The sequence below is a fragment of the Marmota monax genome, unplaced genomic scaffold (assembly GCF_021218885.2).
Source record: "Marmota monax isolate L192 unplaced genomic scaffold, Marmota_monax_Labrador192_F-V1.1 WCK01_AAM20220418_F8-fsc00031, whole genome shotgun sequence".
Classification (NCBI taxonomy): domain Eukaryota; kingdom Metazoa; phylum Chordata; class Mammalia; order Rodentia; family Sciuridae; genus Marmota; species Marmota monax.
In genome coordinates this window covers 17,132,130-17,153,919 of record NW_026695197.1, presented here as the reverse complement: position 1 = coordinate 17,153,919, position 21,790 = coordinate 17,132,130, and the positions used below count along the sequence as shown (strand labels likewise).

Sequence of the window (21,790 nt, the reverse complement as noted above, 5' to 3'; positions counted from 1 at the left end):
TCTCTCTTCCACCCTCCTATGATTTGGATGGAATTTGGAAACAAGTCCTGGCCTTGCAAGAGCTTTATTTTCCCCACACCTCATTAAGGCCAATATAAACCTGAGACACCATCAGAACCCCAAGACTATAGCCAGAGGGATAGAAACCACAGGATTCACTGTTGTTGGATATTCCAGCGGAACTATGAATGCCAAAAGGAAGTAAGTAAAAGTGTAATCAGGATCGGTGTTCACATAAAAATTCCGCAGTGCCTGGAGCTCAGGGCAGTGCAGTCAATAGTTACGTTGGTAATAACACCCACTCATACCGGTGATATATTGCTAGTCCCTTTCTCACAATAATTAATTTGACACAGATTCCCAGAGAAACTTGTTCCACATTGATTTTCCATATCACAATTTCATTCTCACATTATTCAGGAAAGTATGTAGGTAGTAGGTTATACAATATTATTATCTTGTATTGAATGGGAGACAGGACGTGGAAGGGATGAAAACATTATTGAAATAAGCAACTTTCAGGTGAAGAATATATTTTGTTAAATTTATATTGGAATCTTGACTCCAAGGAATTCATCCTTATGGCTCTTTGGCTGGGAATGTTGGGCTTCTTTTTTTAATGTTATTTGTTTTGTTTATTTATTTTAAGACAGAATCTCCCTATGTTGCCTAGGCTGGTCTTGAATTCCTGGGCTTAAGCCATCTGCCCTCCTCAGTCTCCGGAGGAGGAGATGTGGCTTGCACTACAGTTGTGCGCCACTGCACAGGCCCTGTATGTAGTTTTAAACCCCTAAAAGTGTTTAAGGGTTTGAGTTGTCATGGGACTTAATTTGAAGTTTATTCAGCTGTCCTTGCTTATAGGAGAAATTTGCTTGTATTGAAACATACATTTGAGAAAATCTCAGAGTAGGCACCCAATTGGCCTGTTTTGATATTAATATATTTACTCATGGTCAGATTCCAAGAATCCATTTATTTGGCAAAGTGTCAAAAATTCAGATGAATCCAAGAGATTATGATCATTTGTGATAAGCAGCCTTGGAGCAAGAGTAACCAAATGCCTTATCCGGCGCTCGCTGCTGCTTAGTGGAAATATTTCTCTGATGCGACAAAGGTTAACATCTACACATACAGGATAGTGTTTACTTATTTACTCACTGACTCCGCAATTAGATTCGAATGCATACTGTGTGCTCGGTACTTTGCTAGGCCCTAGAGATTCAAGTAGAAATCAACACCACTCTGACCTTGAGTTACTGCCAATCAAGAGGAGGAGACAGACTAGCTATGCTGCAGTAGAAATACTATGATAAGAATCTACACAAAATTGCATCCAGCCAAGTTTATATTAGTAACACTGTATTGCTTTCATCAATGTCTAATCCAGTCATTAGTATTGAAAAAATAACAATATTTAATTTCTTTTCATATGCAACTATAACATTAAAGAGTGAACTGTCTCTTCCAACTGCCCGATAAGTCAGAATGCAATTTTTAATTTTTATATGAATTTTTTTCTCTCCCGTGGTAGTCATAAATGTAGTTCATCACGAAATTCCAATGACTTTTTCCTAAACAACTAAGGACATAGAAATATCTTCAAGTCATAGTTACTTGCATTAACTGACCCCTAATGCAAATACTTAGTTCCAGTAGATTTTTTTGGTTCAACATTTAATTCAGTTTAGCCTTTCTTCAACCTTTCAGCCTTATTGGTAAGTTACATTGCAGCAATTTTTTGAAGAGATTATATTTTTAAATGATTTTTTAAAACATCTTTGTTAATGGCTATTAACTTTACACAGAATCTATGTTTGTACTTCTGTATAATTAGAAGGGCCAAACATTGAAGTTCTTAATTAGCCCAAATTTCCCAAAAAGCCAGTAGAACTTTTATCTATAGATCCCTTTAAAAGTGGACCATGCTTAAAACCAAACCCAATAGATTGAGGGATCGTAGTCTGGTCAAAATATTACCTACTCAAAAATATAAATGACAGCATTTCGCTTGCAATCCCAGAGTTAGGGTTTTGCATATTCGTTTTGAATAACTTCAGTGAAGTTAAGTGATTTGAAATTGAATGCACTAGGGTAAGCTGGTAAGACAGCTCAAAGCTATTGCAGGTCAAGGAAATCAGGGAAGTGGAGTCATCCCCACTTTCCAATCCCTTTCATTGTAGAAATGCCAGCACCATCGGACCCTGAGCGTGGCTTGCATCTTGTTATATGTATAGAAGTTTTAAAATCAATTTGATTTCCACTGGCATGATTCTCTAGTGTACTTAATATGCTGTGGATGGATTTCTGAGAATAGTAAGAAGCAGTTACACTTCTCATGAATATATAGCGGATGAGGCACTCTGATTTATTATTCCATTCTATTTTAGAACAGGCTTATGATTTTTAAAAAAAAATGCAAAGGAAGAAGAGAAATTCTTAAAAGCACAGAATAGTAGATCTAGGTTGTAATTCTCTCACTTATTAGGTAAATTCAAGTAAGTTTGTGTCTCAATTTATCTGCCTGTAAATTTTGATGAAACCTCTAACCTCTAATTTAGTACAAACTTTTACTTTTTTCTAATGTATTTTGAGGTCTTTCAATATATGTATTCAAAATTAAATAATCCATATGTTTCACATATCAGTTTCTTTTTATTGACAACAATATTTTCTTACTAATGATTTTTTTAAATGTATATAAAACTCAAGGAGATAGAGAAGGACAATAAAAAAACTTTCTAGAAAAAAATATTAAGTAGCATTAACTCACAACACCAATTCTAAAACTCAAGAAAAATCTTGCATGGACTCAAGATTCACTGATCAAAGATGTTTAATGTACTGATTCAAGAAGCAATATTTATACAACTCACAATAAGTTTTGATCATAAGTTATAAAGTTTTCATTACTCTTGGGTTTAATTGTAATCCCACCAGCATTACTTAATCTTGTACTTGCTTTTCCCCAACCCCCACTAATGGAGTTAATATTTAGTTCATTCTATAGAATACCCTCTCCAGTGATATTGATTTTCTTTTTTCTTCTGCTCTTTGACCTCACATCACAGTGCCAAACATCACAGGGGAAGTAGTTTAATGTAGAAACTTAGCACCAAGAAATTAGCAGAAGTCTATGTCCCGTTGATAGAGGAGAAAATTATTTAACCTTGCCTTCTATATAATTGATTTTTTTAATGTTTTGATGAAAAGCACACTTTAAAAATTCTCTGAACCTAAGCAAAAAGAAAAAGAAAAGAAAAAAACAATTATTTATAGTTAAAAAAATAAAGACTCTCTGAATCATATATTGTACTAAATTTGGGTTATTCTTAAACCCACTAGCTATACCAACTGTAGATTAATTTTGACCTCATCTTGTTTATACCTCTAAAATAGATTGTAAGAGAAAGAAAAAATAAAAATTACAGAAAAACCTCAATTAAATCCAGATTATAAAACTAAGATCAATTATTAAAATTTGGGAATTAAATGTGCATGAATGGAGACTGTTCAACAGAGGTCAGGCCCTGTGCTGAGGTTTCTGGGAAGCAAGAAGGCAGAACCTTTGTCCAGCCTAAGAGGGCATAGGAACAGCATGCAGAGACCATTTGCAGCTTTCAGTACAGGATGTATCTGCTCCCCTGCACCAGAACACAGGTGGTAGCACACAAGCCCATGAACTATGAAAACATTGGCTGTTTGACTGAAAGGATGGTTCTTCATCTAAACGTTAGAGTACATGTGTATCTCATGTGTGGACAAAGCCCCAGACTAAAATAATTTCCTCCAGTAAAGTTACCTTGAGTGGGCAATTATATGACATGCTTTCTTTCTATAAAAGGAAATATTTTTTCCAAATATTTTTCATCAGTATTGTCAACAGCAGTACTAGGGGGACACAGAGGCCCTTTCAGTGACAAACAACTTGCTGGCAGCCGGCAGTATCTCTGAGTACCAGTTGAAGGCTCAAGGGAGAATTTATAAAGGAGATAGCCAAGACAAGGAGCAGGAAACCAAGTGGAGGATGAAAGGAGGGGCAAGAGAGATTGCATTTCTCTAGAAGGGATGGCCACTTCCTTACTCTTTACCCCAAATGCATGGCATTTCATATTGTTCCCATGCATATAGTATACCCCATGTATATACAGGTTACAATATTTAAACAGATTGGCTTGAGAAAACTTCTCCTCATGACCACAAACAGAACATGTCATCTCACTTACTCATTTGGTGGTAATTAAATGAGCTTAGACTGGGGATGTAGCTCAGTGGTAGAGCCCTTGCGTGGCATGCATGAAGCCCTGAGTTCGATCTCCAGTATCACAAAAAATAAAATGAAAGTAAATAACTAAATGAGTTCTAAAAGTGTAAGCTATTTTTACTTACTTGTATGTTCATTGATATTTTCCCATATTTTGATTGTAATTCAGTGCTATGGTTTGGTTTTCTAAAGATCAGATGGAACAGGGGCTGGGGATGTGGCTCAAGTGGTAGCGCGCTCACCTGGCATGCGTGCGGCCCGGGTTCGATCCTCAGCACCACATACAAACAAAGATGTTGTGTCCGCCGAAAACTAAAAAATAAATATTAAAATTAAAAAAAAAAAAAAGATCAGATGGAACAAAACTAATTTCCTACTGGAATACCACCAACTTTCCCAGTAATCTGAAAATATAGAGTTAGCCTAACTTCATAAGAATGTATAAATGGATCAAAATGTGCTTCTTCATTTGTAGGACTGTCTTCATGTTTTAGAACCCTTTATGACACATGAGGATTTATAATAACACTAGTTGGTATTTCTTTCATAAATCAGAATGAGTTAAGTCCAAGTATTAGTGGAATACATTTGTATCCTTCCCTAAGGTAAGAATGATAGGACTACCTGTAGGGCAGCATCTCCCTGTTCTCAGAAAACATATTTCTAGTGGAGAAGATCAGACGAACAGAGGAGAAACACTAGAATATTGGATACAAAGGGGCAGAGGAAAGATGATAAACATTTTGAACTACAACACAGGAAGGAGGTCAGTGGCATTTGCGGAAGTTGAGAAAGGCTCATAGAAGTGTCATTGAAGCCAGGCTGTTATAACAAAAACACCATAGATTTGGGTGTTTTAAGCAATGTTTATTTCTCATAGTTCTGGAGTCTGAGAAGTTCAGGATCAAGGTACCAGCAGATTCAGTGTTTGATGACAGCTCTCTTTCTGATTCATAAATAGCTATTTTCTTGCTATGTTCTCATGTGACAGAAAAGTGGGGAGGGAGCTCTCTGAGTCCTCTTTTATAAGGACACTAAAACCATTCCTAGGTTTCTGCTCTCAAAACCTCCCAATCACCTCCCAAAGGCTGAACTATGGCATTGGAGATGAGTATCTCAACGTATGAGATTATTGGACAGATTCAAACACTGAATCTATGACTGACAGGGACTTGGATGGCATTCTGATTTTAGATGGACACGGAGGAGAGGGAAAGGTACCTTAAGTAAGAGAAACAATGTAAGACGGAACTGTCCAGTGGAAGTGGGAAATATAGACTTGACTTCAATAAAGGTTTTGTGTTGGCAGTGGACACCTCCGTTCAGCAGGTGGGGCAAAGCTATGGGAGAACATGGAGGCTTCAAGGAAAAAGTTAGAGTGGATTCTTTGATATAGACCACTGGGAGTCATTGCAGGTTCTTGAGCAGAGGTGTGGCATGATATGTGAGAGAAAGCAGTTAGTTGCTCTTGTGCCCTGAAAGGTAATGATAATGAATTTATTGACTGATTTTTCTTTGTAGGTTCCAGTTCCTTCCTCGTTTGCTATTTACTGCTCATGTCTGCTGCAGCATGGCAGCATGGAATGGATTCTCACATCCATGTCTCTTGTATTTCCACTTCCAATGGCTGAGTGAGGGCTGAACTAAGGGTAGTGTGGAGCATTCACTTAGAACCCAGGACCACCTGGTTCTGGAGGACCCAGGAGAGGAACAGGAAAGCAGGAACCTTGTAGCCCCAGGCCCCCTGCTTCCATTGCAATGGCAGCAGTAAAGTTTCTCTAACATACATGATGCTGCCTCTGCCTGCTGGGGCTGCATGGAAACCATGCCGAGCACAGTAAGCTGGACCTGTGAAGGTGCCCTGGTGGGGGCTATTGTGATCAGATCCCCAAAAAAGCAAGTTTTAGTCACATCTGTCCATGGGATGCGCTATTCCTAAATATTAAAAAAAAAAATTGTTTCGAATTTTGAGACGAGGTCTAAGTTTCCCACACTGTTCTTGAACTTTTGATCCTCCTGCCTCAGCCTCTGGAGTAGGTGGAGGTACAGGGGTGCACCATTGTGCCTGGCTCCCAGGGTGCATTTTATGCCCTGATTATTCATTATGTTCCAACTTCAAGCCACTCGACTGTTTTGTATGGTCTGACTTAAAACATGTTTGAAACCAAATTCCTTCTGTGTGTAACATCCTCTCCTTTAGCTCTATATACCAAGACTGCTATGTTTCCCTACACTGCAACTTTTTTTTTTTTAAAGGGAGACTATGAGGGAGAAGGAAACCAGCATTTTAATGTTGGGATATTTCCAAACCCATTCATTAATTTTGTACAAGTAAAATGCATCTAACCTGATGGAATATTTATAAAAAGTGGAAGCTCACTGTCAATTAAATCACATTTATTTAATCTAGTATTAGACTGCCTTTTTTTTAACCAGATGGTAAACATTAGCAGTAATAGTGAACAAACATCCAGGCTCCCAGAGGTCATTTTTAACCACCATTAACAATCTGGTTTTCACGGATTAGTAATATACAAAAGGCAACCGTCCAGTAAAAGATGCACACAAGGCAGTCGAAGCGGCTTCTGTGCTCCTTGTTTACCTAACATCTAACTATTTAAAAAATGCTTTGTAAGGGAAACATTTAAATCTTCTCAGCTCAAAAACTTTCAGTAAAATATCTGAAATAGACACTGATATCAACAAAACTTCCTCTAAGCTGATGAAAAGCAAAGCTTGTTATTAATGTCACCAGCAGATTTTCCTGTGGTTCACGTTTCCATTTATTAGCTCTCTGTTTAGTGGTTTCATACCCATGTAAAACTTGACTAATAGTGAAGTGGAAAAGACAGGCATTTTTGCAAATCATATTTTAATTTTTAAACTGAATTATCAAAATGAAGTGTAATATAAAACAAACAATACACAAAATATACTAAGGAGTCAAAAAGAATCCTATCCCTCATGTGATGAGAACATGGCTTCTAGAATTGCCTTTTCAGGAACAAATAATCTCATCTACATCATGTTTTGAGTGATCAAGAAAGTTGTAGAATAATATAGCCTCATTATATCTTGTAGATAAGTACAAAGATATGTGTAGGCTGGTTCTTCTCTCATTCAGATTTTATATTGTATACGAGTGTGAAACTTCTACATGCTCAACTGGCTGACTGAGACTAAACAGGCAACACTGCATATAATCTATATTTATTTTCATTTCAAAATACCATTATCCTTCCTTTACATATAAGTGATTTGTCTCAACCTTCATATTGTTCTTCTTTTAGATAAGATTATTATTAGGAATTATATCGAGGTCTATATTTAAACTGTTTCACAGGTATTTCCTTGTTACTTTCTCATTATGTGAAGAAAGCCAAGATTTCAAGGTTAAGAGTAAACATTAGCACCTAGGCCTATAGAGGTCACATCCAAGATGAGTGGGAATGAGGTTGTGTGGAAGGGACTAGCTAGTAGAGAAAATGCCTGCCATTAAAGAACTTAGGAATGCTAAGGATATTATTAAGCTCCATCCCTAGCCATGAATGTGTTCTGAAATACTCGAATACACACAAGCATGGATATCTACAAACACATGAGCATACTTAGCATGCACACTCCTGAAAATCACCAGGTGGAGTGCAGAAATCCCATTTATAGTATCATGTTGAAAATTTTCCTGTTAGTCCATGATACCCAAGTATAAGTTGCTGCTTTTTTGGGGAGAAATTCTGTTTCTCTTTTCATAGAAAAATTTACCTTGGCAATGAAATTTTCTAGTATTCCTACAAGTGCCTGGGGCCATTACAATTTGTTTCTTTTTGAGGGAGGTGCGTACTGGGGATTGAACTCAGGGGCACTCAACCACTGAGCCACATTCCCAGCCCTATTTTGTATTTTATTTAGACACAGGGTCTCACTGAGTTGCTTAATGCCTCACCATTGCTGAGGCTTGAACTCACAATCCTCCTGTCTCAGTCTCCCGAGCTGCTGGGATTACAGGTGTGTGCCATCATTTTGTTTCTTGCTGAGGGAAATGATAAATAGGAGAGAATTGATACAATGAATTCTTGCTTATGCCATAATTTAGAATTTATGACCTCCTGGATTCTTTTCAATAACAACTGAAGATACTTTATTGAAGGGTTATTGTGTCTCCAGGACTATGTTAAGCACCAGCCATGCAGAAAAGACAGAGCCCCTTCCTCCAAGTGGCACATGGCCTAGTAGGTGAGGAAGAAGAATAGGCAGACAGGACCACAACCTGTGCAAGATGCTCTCAGGACACAGAGGAGGGATCTAGTCTCTTGGGGCTGGGGAAGGGAATCCATAAAACCTTTTCAGGGCACTCTCCCTCATACCAGGGATTGAAACCAGGGGTGCTCTACCATTGAGCTACATCCCAATCCTTTTTATTTTTTATTTTGAGGCAGGGTTTCAATAAGCTCCCCAGAGTGACCTTAATTTTGCAATCCTCCTGCCTTGGCCTTCCAAGCCACTGGGATTACAGCCATGGGCCATCATACCCCGTGTCAGAGTGCCTTTATGTGTTCTACCATACCTCTCTAGACAAGGGTAGAAAGCTCAATTACATTACTTGGATATTGCAGAAATCAGTTTGAAGTTTGAAGATACAATTATCTGCTTAGCTGAATGATTGAATTTCTTTGGTTTATTTAGATTTTCTGGATTATGTAGACTCAATTTACTGTAGATAGGACTTTTAAAAAATTGTTTAGCTTTCTATTACTCTACCCAGCACAAGAAAAATAAGTAAGAATAACAATCTAACATTTACCCACAACATAGTTGGGGTTTGTTGTTTGTTTGTTTGTTTTGGTGCTGGGGATTGAACCCAGGGCCTTGGGCATGCTAGGCATGTACTCTACCATGGAGTTACACCCCAAGGTCCCACAATATAATTTTTATTGATCCAAAATGAGTAGCTAAAAGACTATGGACAAGCAAGTAAATATTTAAAAACTAGCAGATAACTAATTTCATATCTCTGTTTTAAGTTGATTTTTTTTAAAAATAAGCCATCCATTGCCAAGAAACCCCTTCAGGCTTATCAATGCTAAAGAACAACTCAAGGCTTTCCCCCACTTATTTTTCATTGCCCCACATTTTAGGGACCTGAGAAGTCTAGGAGGCATTTCCCTCTGTGGTCTTGAGGGCCTCCTAGTTGAAATCAGGCTACTTCACTCTTCACTTCAGGGAGGAGAGCAGCTCTGATCAGATTTCTGCCGGAAATCCTAACTTGCCCAGCCTGCTCTTTTGCCCATTCCAGCAATTACTTGTGTTGTAAAGGATGGAAGTCGTGGGGAACCTGGAGAAGGGTGAACTTCAGGATTCTGCTTTCACCGGAGCTGCTGAGCGCAGGCCAGGCAGTTCCGCCCTCATTTTCTGTAGCTCCCTCCACGGTTCAGGAGAATCGTACCTGAGCAAATGGAAACCACACTTGGTTCTGAGCAGTTCTAATTTCAGGTTATTATTAAATAAACTCTTTTGTAGATATTCAAAGAAAATGCAAAGAAAGACTTTCAGAAAATAGCCTACACAAAACTAATAATATTTTTCTCCTTTTTTAAAAGGTGAACATACACAAGAAACCAGTTCACCTCATTCACTCAAAAAGGATGTAGAAAATATGGGGAAAGGTAAAGAAAAGTTTTCATCCTGTAGAACTTCTCTTAGCTTTAAAAGACTATGGAGATAATAAGAGGATATTTTTGTTCTACACCATATTTTAAGCTTGACAAGCAACATATGAATAATATATGGACCATTGGGTGGATATAATTGAGATTAATGCATACATATCAATCAATACATGACACTGTAATACAATACTTTAAAATAATATATTACATTGATTTATATTCATGGATTTCTGCACAAAATCTATCCTATGTCTATGCAACACTTTTTAAACTGGTAAAATATTTTGTCTTATAATAATAAATTGCCATATATAACAGTTCTCTAGAGAGTTATTTATAAAGATTAGTAAAATGACTCTTCTTTTTTTCCCTATTAGAAGAACTTCAGAAGGTTTTATTTGAACAAATAGATTTACGGAGACGACTGGAACAAGAATTCCAAGTGTTAAAAGGAAATACATCTTTCCCAGTATTCAGTAAGAAATCACTTTTATTTCATTGAATTTGTGATATTTGCTGACATTTCTATTATTAGTCTTAAGAATGTGATTTTAAGTATTAAGGGATTAAATTCAACCCCAGACAGGCTTTCCATGGTCTAAATATTCATAAATTATAGTCTTTTATTTATACTTTCAATTGGCTCACAGATAAGATTCCTTACAAAAACCTTTTGGTATTTATGTATTGATATGTGTATGTGTGTGTATGTATAGTGTCTACTTAAAAATAAGTATATAGACATGTAATTAAAATGTAAATATATTCATATATTCAGATTGTATGTTTTTAAACACAATAATTATACGTATTTATTATTATCTAAGATAGGAAAAGCAAAAGAACTCTTATTCTTAAATATCTCTGGATGGATACCTGGTGCTTGCAATATATATAAATATGAAAATTTAAACTTTAACAATTTAATGCACATGAATCTTTTGTTACGTAGTACCTCCTTATCTTTGGGGACACATTTGAAGATTCCCATTAAATGCATGAAACTGCCTTTGGGACCTACATATACTGATTCTTCCTAAACATATATATCTATGATAAAGTGTAATTTACAAAGGGATTAACAACAACAATAATAAAATAGAAAAATAACAACCATATAGTATAGTGAAAGTTATTTAAAATTTATGAATTGCTTATTTCTGTAATTTTTCATTTAATACTTTTGGACCATGGTTGACCTTGGGTATCTGAATTAAGAGGGGACTACTGTAATTAAAACTGATATAACTAGATGAAAACGAATATAACTTTAGACGTTTTGCATTCTCAATTAGCAATGAATGTTAAAACTCCATTCCAAATGTAGGGGCAGGAGACATTGTAGCCTAAAAACTATCATTCTGCTCCCAGAGTCTTGGAATTTTGGAAAGATTTTATAGAACGTATCCAAAGTTCTAAAATTCACCTGCCCTGAGCTGGGTCACATGGGACAAATGCATCCAAGTAGGGTTTTTCAAGCTTTCTGGAGTTTCATTTAGTCAGATTCACCTCTTCAGAGAAAGTGGGAAAGCAAACAATATGTACACTTTTTAAAAATTATATAAATTTGAAATTAACTTTTTCTGCGACACTTCTTTAGAATACCAACAGGACCCTCGCTGTTAATCTGGGCATCACAAAATTCGAGTTGGCAGTTCTGTGCCAGAGCCACAGACCAGCATCCAGCATCTGTAAGATTTTGTAGTAACTGACCATTTTGATCGTGTGAACTTGAAGGTCTGTGCTCACCAAAGCTTCCCAGGTGCCATAGTCAGCACAAATGAAAGTGGACGCCAGGAGCGTTTGTGAATAGCACCAGGTTCTGGCAACCTGTCAAACTGAGTTTCAATAATACTTAGTGGGAACTCAACACGAGGAGGTAGCTGAGTGTTGGAGGAGAGCTCTGACCACAGGAGCAGGAGGGTCTGCCAAGTTTACGATCTCTTTGGAACTCCAAGACAGGTTTGGGGCTCCAGGGCTTCAGTGTTTTAAATCCAGAGAATACCTCTGGGCCTCAGAATAAAATCGAAGGCAGGAGAACAGCCAATAACTTTGGGTAGTATATTTAGGAACATCATGACATTTGTAGCTTCATGAAAAGAAAAATATCAAAAATATCTTTGAAGCCTTAAAAAAAAAACAGGTGCTTAGACAGGATTCAGAATTCTCTACATTCTAAAGCTATATCTTTATTTTATTTTTATGTGGTCCTAAGGATCGAACCCAGTGCTTCATGCATGCTAGATGAGCACTCTACCCCAGCCCCCTAAAGCTATATCTTAAGAAAGATTGTATCTTACAGTTCTTTGCAGCAAGGAGCAGAAGGCAAATGATTTATTTCCCCGTGGTTGGTATTTATCTAATTGTAGAGTTTGCAAAGCCCTGCTTTTAGATCAGTGGAGTGGGTCCAAGTCCCATTGAATCCCTAACGTGCCCTTTTAGCTCCCCCATGAAGCGAGTGTAGCCATAATTTATCCTATTAATAAAAAAAACTAATTAACAGTCACTTAAGGAATTGACTAATTTACAATAATTTATACATTTTCCTTAGTAACTGCTCAATTTTACACTGTGTATAATACATTTCTGTTAAAAAAATATTGTTATGATTGGCCAGTTTCAATTCAAATCTATCATTCATTATTTTGATCTGAATTTAAATAAATCCTCTGTGATTGCCACATGTATAAAACACTTCGATTGAATAACAACAACAAAAATTTCCACTTTTTTTTTATCTGTAACATACTTGACTGACCAAGGAAGTGGCATGTGTGTGCCCAAGTTTGAGTAATGTGTGGTTTCGACACACCACAAAGAGGCAGTCAATTTCACACGGATGGAAATAGCAAATGCGAATTATGTGCCTGTTAACTAAATGTGAGGGGCTGTGAGGCTAGTGGATGGATTTGAATTCTGTCAGATGGAAACTGTGGACTTTGTAAAGCTGCATTGGAAGAAAGCCTAGAGGAAGCTTCGTAAGAGTTTTGGAAACCTTCTTCCTAGGAGGTGGACAGACATTCACAGTTATGATTGAAAACCCAGGTAATTTAGAGCCCTGGGAACCCAGGCTAGAGCTGTAGCCTGTGACAACAGGAATCCGGGCTCAAAATTTTACCTGACCTGGGTCCATGCTCCCTGATAGTTGCCCAACCGTGGAAACTGTAAAATGAGGCAGATCATTCCTGTCTCAGAGGATGAGAGGACTAAGTGAGACCATGGATGTGAAGTACTGAACATGCTGCTAGCACAAGATGAGTGCTCCGTCGACATCAACTGCAATGACGGTGGTGATCATGTGGCAGGAGGAGGAAGAGAAGGGCATCAGCACTGAGCTGTAGGAAAGCCTTTCTAAAATTGGAAGCAAATATTGGACTTTGAGGGCTTCTTGTTGTGCTGAGGATTGGTGAGGTCCACGGGAATTAACCGTGAAGGCGGAGGAGGTACAGATAAAGATTAGAGGGTGGAGGAGAAGGAGAAGAGTAGGAAGTGAAGAAGGTGATGGAAGGAGAAAGAGATAAAGAAAAAGGAGAAGAGGGAGGAGAAAGAGACAAGTCTCTATCCTTGGTTGGGGAGCAGAGGTTGGGAGGATGAGTAGGAACAAGCAGAGCTCTAGTGTTGAACTGGAGCCTTCCAGGAGTAGCGGTGCCTGACCCTGGTGGAAGAACAGAATAGAAGATCTAGCCAGGCAGGGGGTTCCTAGGGAGGGCTCCAGCCTCCCCCACTCGCTAGCTAGTGACCTGAGACCAGTTTCCTTAGCTCTTCCCCAAACAGCAAGGCAATGCTGTACCTACCTCCAGGGCTTGCCGAGGGGATTAAATGAATGAATCCTTTCCCATGGAGCTGGGTGCAGAGTAATTACCAAGAAATGCAAGTCGTTACTGCTGAATGTGTTTTAAAGTTTTTTGCTTACATTCCTGCACGGACTGTACCATAAAACAGCTAATATCAGAAAAGAGAGCACCTAGAGATTTCTTGGTCTGTACTTACAGAGGGTGGGAGAGGCTGGGAAGCTTATTTTGATACAGGACAGTTAAATAGAATTGACAAACTGAGTGGGGCATGAGAGGAGATCGGGAGACCATCCTAAGAAAGATGGGAGACATGGATTCTAGAATTGGAGGGGGCGAGTAGGTGTGTGACCATTATCAAAGTCACTTTGAGATGACAATGGAATGGCTGATCCTACATGTTCTGCAGTGACCATGATGTTGGACTGGACTGCAGTAACTGATTAAAGGTGACCCCAGATGCCACCATTTCAAAGTCCCCACTGATGACTGGTCTGGTCATTTTTGTAGTTATTAAGTCAAAAAGTCATTTTGACCACCACATCTTCTTCTCCTTTAGCAATCTGTCTCCTCTCCCTCTCTTCTCCTCCAGCGATGCCTTACTTTAGTGCAGCATTCATCCTTTGGCTGTAGTTTTCAAATTCATTTGGCTTTCTTCCCTTTAGCCACCTGTGTGACCTCAGAGCCTGGCTCCAAACCTGGCGGCCATGACTGGTGGTAGTAGAAGGGTGCCCGTGTCCTCACCTCCTTTCTCCACCTTGGCTCTGGTTATTCTGGTCTTCCTCACACTCTACCTTTGGCACCACGTTTTCCACTCAAGAAACCATAATGGTTCCCTCTTCTTGACACGTTGTGCACATTAACTCCTCATTTACTCTGAAAACCCTCTTCTGCTGACCCATCCTGTCTCTCCAGCCTTCTTTGAATTCTCCCCTCCAAGCTCCAGTGAGCAGGCAGACACTCTCCACCTCGTCGCTTTCCCACCTCTGCACATTGTGTTTCTCAGGTTGGGAATGGTCCCCTTGGTCAGGCCCTCCTTATCCAGGACACAGCTCCAGGGGCTGTCATCATTTCAGATTCTCATAAAGCATTGCTCTCCCAGAAAGCTGGTTACATCCTATTGAAAACAAAAAAAACATCTCAACTACCTGAATCTGGTTGTCCACATATTCCCCCTGTGACCAGTACTGAGGGTTCACTTATGTTCAGGGGTGTCCCTCCTCCTTCCTCTGTCTTCTTGTAGCACCCTCTGGAGGTAGGGGGTAGTTCAAAACACCGTACAGACCAAACATCCCTGTAGTTGCTTGGAAACGGTATGGCAAAATGAAGATGGTGTATGGAAAAAGAACTTCACAGCCTGGTGCGCCCTGAGTAGGGTGTCCTGGGTCAGCAGACGTGCCACATGAGCTTTCTTCTTACCACCAGCCCAGGAGTGCAGACTTCTCTTGCTTCTTGGAGAGTTTTGGCTTTCAAGCTTTCCTGGTTGCAGTGCGCAGCCTGTGCCACTGCACTGTGGCGTTTCTCTCTGCTACCTCCTTTTTTATCATCACTTCCCCAAAATTGATGAGTTTTAAGGGATTCTCATTAAAGAAATAAGCTTAATCATTTCATTTCCAATTATATTTCCATCAGGTTTCAGCATATAGCGAAGCTTTTAATATTTTTGTTTCTTGCTGAGTGACAGTCTTTGTATCTCAAAAGTTGTGCTTGTCTTAGAAAATTTTAAGTATACAGAAATACAAAGGGAAGAAAACAAAAACCTCATCTATAATCTTGCAAATGCTATTAACATTTTGGAATTTCAGTCTTTTTAATACATATTATTTTTTTAACAGTGAGATTTTTTACGAACAATTTTTTTATCCTCCTTTTTTCCTTCCTTCTTCTTTTTCTCCTCCTTCTCCTTCTTTTCGATACTAGGGATTGAACCCAGGGATGATCTGCCACTGAGCCACATCCCCAGCCCTTTTTAGTTTTTATTTTGAGACAGGGACCTGACTTAGGTGGCCTCAAATTTTATCCTCCTGTCTCAGCCTCCTGAATTGCTGGGATTACAGGCCTACACCTGTGTCTAAGTAATCTCTTCTTTTTTTAATTAAAATGTGTCTCTTGAGGCTGGGGAAGTAGCTCAGTGGTAGACCACTTATCTAGCATGCGTAATGCCCTGGGCTCTGTCCCCAGAAACACAAACACACACACACACACACACACACACACAGTCTGTGCCACTGTGTGTGTGTGTTTTTGTGTTTTGCTAAAGGAGAAAAATTCTCTTTTTATTATTACACATCATTCTATAAATGTCTTCTTCTCTCTCTCTCTCTCTCTCTCTCTCTCTCTCTCTCTCTCTCTGTGTGTGTGTGTGTTTATTGTGCAGGGAATCAAACCCAGGACCTCTCACATGCTAGGCAAGTGCTCTCCACTGAGCTAGTGAGAATGTCCCTATGAAGTCCTCTTGTGTTAGACAATATGGTTTGTCCAAGCTTCAGATGAGAGACATTGTAACTAAAATCTTTGCACATGTCCATTATTATTTCCTTGGGATAAACGCCTAAAAGAATTGTTATATTAAAGGGTATGAACCTTTGAAAGCTCTAATTTCAGGTTTCTTCCCCAAAAGAGTGTGCCAGTTCATGGTGCCATCCCTGGGACCCCACATAACATCTTTTCTTTTAGTCTTCACTACCTTAACTAGAAAATGGTGCCTCATGTCACTTTCTTTCTTTTGCTACTAACATACTGAAGACTTTTCATCTGTTCATCATTCATCTGTATGTTTTGTAAGTTCCATTTTATATTCTCTCCCTCTATTTTTTTTGATGTGTTCATTTTCTTATTGATTTGTAGGAATCCCTTACATACTAAAATATTAAATTTTGACATGACACAAATATTCTCTGCTTTATATCAATATCTTTAGATGGTACAATAGTGTTTTGTGTTTGAGAAGTTTAATTTGTAATTTATTTTCATATCAAAGTTTTCAAGTTCTGTCTAATCAAACCAATCCATCTTTTTTTCCTCTTTGATTTTTTTTGTCTTTAATGCCTTTCCCCACTGCAATCCTCACAAAGATATTCATTGTTCATTTTTTAAAAATAATTTAATGTCTTCATTTTTCTTTTCATTGTAAGGGATTGTATTATGTACTGTAATAGAACAATGAGCTCAAATGAAGAATAGTTTTCATCATTTCACTTTTAGTTACTCTTGGCTGTTTCCACCCCCTGACTATCAAATCTTCTGGAATCTCAAGGAATGTTCCAGCCAGGTCAGCTTCCGATTGCCCCTCATTCCTAGTCTATCTCAGTTTACCTCTTTGGTCAGAGCCACCCCTTGGATCCCTAGAGAGACAGAGGAGCCTCCTGAGGCTTAGAGGAAAGCTGTCTTCTAGAGAGAGGTCTGCTTTTCTTCTGGGCTGTCTGTGTCTGCAAACACTAGCTTCCTGGAGGCATTTAGGCCAGGCCGTGGGACCATGGTGTTGGAACCAGGGCAATTTGTGGAGGACTGACTCCGCCTGTTGGCTTTGACCCACCCCAGAGCACCCTAGTGTGGCAAGGTGGGTGCCAGCTCCTCAGACAGCACCTCACCCCTAATTGTTATCAGTGTGAATCAAAACACCGCCCTCCTCCTTTCCCAGCATAGGAAAGACGGAGGTGGGGGAGTGCTCGGGACCCAGCCACATCCGTTCACCTCCTCATCCAACCTTATAATACTAGAGCATAAAGGGCCTCAAGAGCACAGCACTGCACACTCTTGCTTCTTCAGATAAAGGTCTGAGGCTGCAAAGTGGGGCAGTTCCCAGCGATGGCAGAATCCCACCTGCAGGTGGAGAGTACCATGCTGGATTCGTTAACTCACCCCAGCTGTGTGCCGAGCACTGAGGAAGGCCTGGGGAAATTTAAAAAGTGTCTGCAACTTCTCTTCCTGCCCTTCAAGAATTCATTGTTTAACTGGAAGTCAAACGTGTAACAACTAATAGTGTGTATTACAGACATATTTACAGAGGTGCTGATTGGGTGCTGGAGAAGTACCAAAGAAAGGTGACTGATTCTGGCAGAAGGGGCAGGAAAATGAGAGAACTTTCTTGGGGAGATGATGTTGGAACTGGACTTTAAAGAAAGGGCTAGTATTTTCCGTGAAGGCAGGAGCAAAGGCACAGAGACCAGAAGTTGGGTGCATGTTTGAGGACTGGAGGGTGGTTTGATGGGTGGTAGGTGCAGGGTGTTTCCTCTGAGCCCTCTGCTGCTGTGAACTGACCATGCCCAGTCACCCTCTCCTTGCACACCATTCTCCACCTCTGCAAAAGCACTGTTTCCTTCCCCAAGGGAATGAGAGTCCCCATCCTCCCTCTGCACCAGAAGCTTCTCTCTCTCTGCAGTGCCTTTCACAGCAAATTCAGAAGAGAGATTAAGTCTTTGGAAAAAAAAATTAAACTACATGCTTGGGGTTGGGAAAAGAAATCAAATAGTATAGAAGATAAAAGTAAAAAAATAAAAATAAAAGCAACAACATTTTAATCTCTAAGTATCCAGAGTCTTGTGAGTGCTAAAGATTTATTTATTATCTTGAAAATGATGGCCATCAGAGATTTTAAAGTGGGAGAATGAAAGGGATTTGGAGAGAGAGGGACTGGAGGCCCGAGGTCAGTTGGGAAATTACTCAGGGAAAAGGTAGGTGCAGGGTGTTGCCTCTGAGTGTTGCTTGTGCTTGGGAGGTAACAGGGACAAAGAGTGGAGGAAGGAGGGAGGACACAGGGGATCCACACATCAGGTGTCTGCAGAGGCGGAAGGGAGAGGAGAGGAAAAGCTGAGAAGTGAGTTTCTGGTTTCTCCAAGCAGCTGCTCTATCTATCAACCATAAATGCAACAACAAAAAAAAAATTACGTATAATACTTAATCACACAATCATGTTAATTTCTCCTTTAAAGCACACAGAGCCAAAGCTAGCAAGTCTATGCTTTAAAAAAAGATCACAAGGAGAAGGTGCAATGCTGTGCTATGCACTTCAAAGTCACTTCTTAAATGAAATAAAAATTATAAACATGTGAGCTGGGTTTATAGCACAATGGTAGAGCACTTGCCTGGCATGTGTGAAGCACTGGGTTTGATTCTTAGCACCACATATAAATAAATAAAAATAAAGGTCCATTGACAACTTAAAAAATTTTTGTTTTAAAAAAATGATGAATACACAGAATTATAAAATGGTTTTTGTATAACAGTATCTCTTAAAGTCCCCTCTCCCTGGTTTCTTGGATTGAGGCAGTTTATTTAATGGCATCAGGCCAAAGGGGGACATACCAGGGTTAATATGGTGTAAGAAGGATTGTTGGTTGGGAGAGTCAGGCCAGAATACAAGTGAGGTGAGCTGTAGGGAAGCCAGCAGGCGTGTTCCAAGGCTTGTGTTCTAGTGGCCCAGAGGCATCATCTGCACGTTGGTCAAGCCCCTCACTGTCAATGAACTTGTGGAGATAGTGCAAGCTCAGTGCTGTACTTGCACAAGTGTGCAAAGATCAGAGAACATGAATGTAGTGGATCTTTCTTTATAATTCTTCTATAAAAGGGACTTGATCGGGGCTGAGATGCTATGAAATATAAGAATAGGCCTTACTCTCTCAGAATTTATTGTCTGATTCTAATTAAATCATAGGGTGCTGAAAACATGTCTTTAAACAGCAATGATGTTTACTTAAAAGGGTGGGGGTGGCTACAGTGCAGGGACTCTCTATGGAACTATCAGCAATATTTTACTGGTCCCTCAACATCCACTGGGGATTGGTTCCCCCTGCAGGGGAAGATCCATGGATGCTCAAGTCTCTTACATAAAATGCCATAGTGTGTGCATATAATCTCTGCACATTCTCCCATATACTTTAAATAATCTCTCTATATAATATAATCTCTATATTATTTATAATACCTAATACAATGTGCATGCTATGTAAATAGTTGTTAGACTGAATTGTTTAGGGAATAGTGATAAGGGGAAAACCTGTACATGTTCAATACAGATGCACTTTTTAAAATTGCATATTTTTGATTTTAGGTTGCTTGAATCATGAATGCAGGACCCTCTGACATGGAGGGCCAACTGTATACTAAAAGTAGATTTTGCACTCCAACTAATTTTCTTCTCTATTTCTCTCTCTCAACAGATAATTTTCAGGATCAGATGAAGAGAGAACTAGCTTACCGTGAGGAAATGGTGCAACAGTTACAAATTGTAAGATGAATTTCTACTTAAAAGTAGATGCAACTTGATTGATTTGTTTTCAAACCCCCCAATATGTATGAAACTGTTCGTGTTTTTTCCAGGGAGTCCTTGGGTCCACTTACCTCTCAGCTGGTTTATATGCTAATTACCAAGAGATTTACTTAGGAAACAGGGTAAACAGATGTGTCAGTATGCTTCCTCTAAATGTAACTACCTACCATGTGTTAATAGACAGATGCGTAAATTGTCTCTGTGGGCGAACTAGAGGTGTCTGATGTTTCCTTCCACCGAACAAACTTCCATACCTGGTGCTGCGCTGCATGAGAGCACAGTGAGGGGCCACTCTCTCCTGCCCACCCCCCCTTTCCTGACCCACACCTGAGTCAGGCCCTCCACAGTCAATAGGGCTTAGTATACACACAATTAACCAATTGCATTCACTTGAAGGATAATGAAAAGAAACATTATTTCCAAATAAAGTGTGTTACTCTATCCTAATCATTCTTCAAAGTAATCTATTTATATAGGAGAACTAAAAAGAAAACAGAAGGATGTGTGATAAATGTAGTAGCTTTGTTTGGGATTTTTGTTTGTTTTCTGAAGTCCTTGCCCTTTGTCCCTGCACAGACACATCTGGTATTATTCATTAGTGCTCTCAAAGGGTTCTGCCAAGCTTCCTCATTTTCATGAGTACAATAGGGAAACTAATTTCTGCTCAATATTTTCAAGATATTTTTAATCACCTGGATAAAGACCTGTGCTGATCCTTAGTGGTATTACCAGCATGATTATTATAATTTGGGTTGCTTGACATTTTTCAGCTGATCTGTTACCCTTGTACCAATTAGGTGTGGGTGTCTCTGCATCTTGTTTCAGAACTAGATATCTAGTCTCTGTCACAATTAAGAAATATGTTTTAATGTTTCCTTTCTGCATCTGTTGTGCCTGTGTTCATGGAGATTCCTTAGAATCATTCTTAAAGCAGTCTTGGATTTCATCAGGTTTTCCCGAATTCTGGGGGCACTGTACATAAGATGACGTTACAAGGTGCTGCTTGTAACTCTCAAAACAGCCCATTTGTTTTTTTCTGACTCAGTCCCTTAATGACAGCTCTCAGTTCTGAAAACCTCTATACAAGGTGCCCCTTAAATAGGACCTTATCTTATGTTAGTTTTGTCAGTCAGTCTTGTATACACCTAAATTTACTATGGAGAAGAGAATTTTCTTAATCAATTGGTAATAAATCCCTCATAGATAGTAAAAAAAAAAAAAATGTGTCTACTATCGTCAGTTTTTTATTTCTAGATAATAAGTGGTATAATTACTTGCTGTGAATATACCTATTGTTTTCTTCATCCAAAGGAAGAATTTGAATATAAACAGAGGGATATAAAAATTTTAGACCTTACTGATTTTACATAGGGCATTATTTTCATATTTTTTTAAATTGCCATATATGAGACCAAAAAAAAAGTGATTTCAGGGTGGTGGTGAATATAGCAAAATTGGCATTAGAAAAGGAAACAAAGTATTTATTTTATTTCCCCCTTTCAAGGCTAGTTATAAAAACTTAATGTCTCTTTTATATTTGATTTCTTTAGCAAATAAGCAGGTGGTACTGATAGAAGAAGAAATATCTCATATCTTTTGAGATAATTGGCACCTGTAAAATATGAGTTGGTATTACTAAACATTTTTATTAGACTGTATTACAAAATATTTTATCATCATGTATTATGGATCTAGATGAGTCTTACTTATCCCTAACACGTTAAATAGTTACACAGAAGCTAGAATTTTCTCCCCAACCCTACAGGTACAATTCCTGAAATTCACAAAACTATATTCATATGAT

At 38.8% G+C, this 21,790-nt stretch overlaps 1 protein-coding gene across 1 annotated transcript in view; it reads left to right on the top strand.

Moving 5' to 3' along the window:
• Positions 1 to 21,790, top strand: part of Skor2 (SKI family transcriptional corepressor 2) — a 34,506-nt gene that overhangs the window by 7,004 nt on the left and 5,712 nt on the right. Inside the window, exons 4-6 of the mRNA XM_046428464.1 lie at positions 9,859 to 9,924; positions 10,305 to 10,403; positions 19,877 to 19,944. Coding sequence (XP_046284420.1) covers positions 9,859 to 9,924; positions 10,305 to 10,403; positions 19,877 to 19,944 — 233 coding nt within the window. The remainder of the gene's footprint in view (positions 1 to 9,858; positions 9,925 to 10,304; positions 10,404 to 19,876; positions 19,945 to 21,790) is intronic.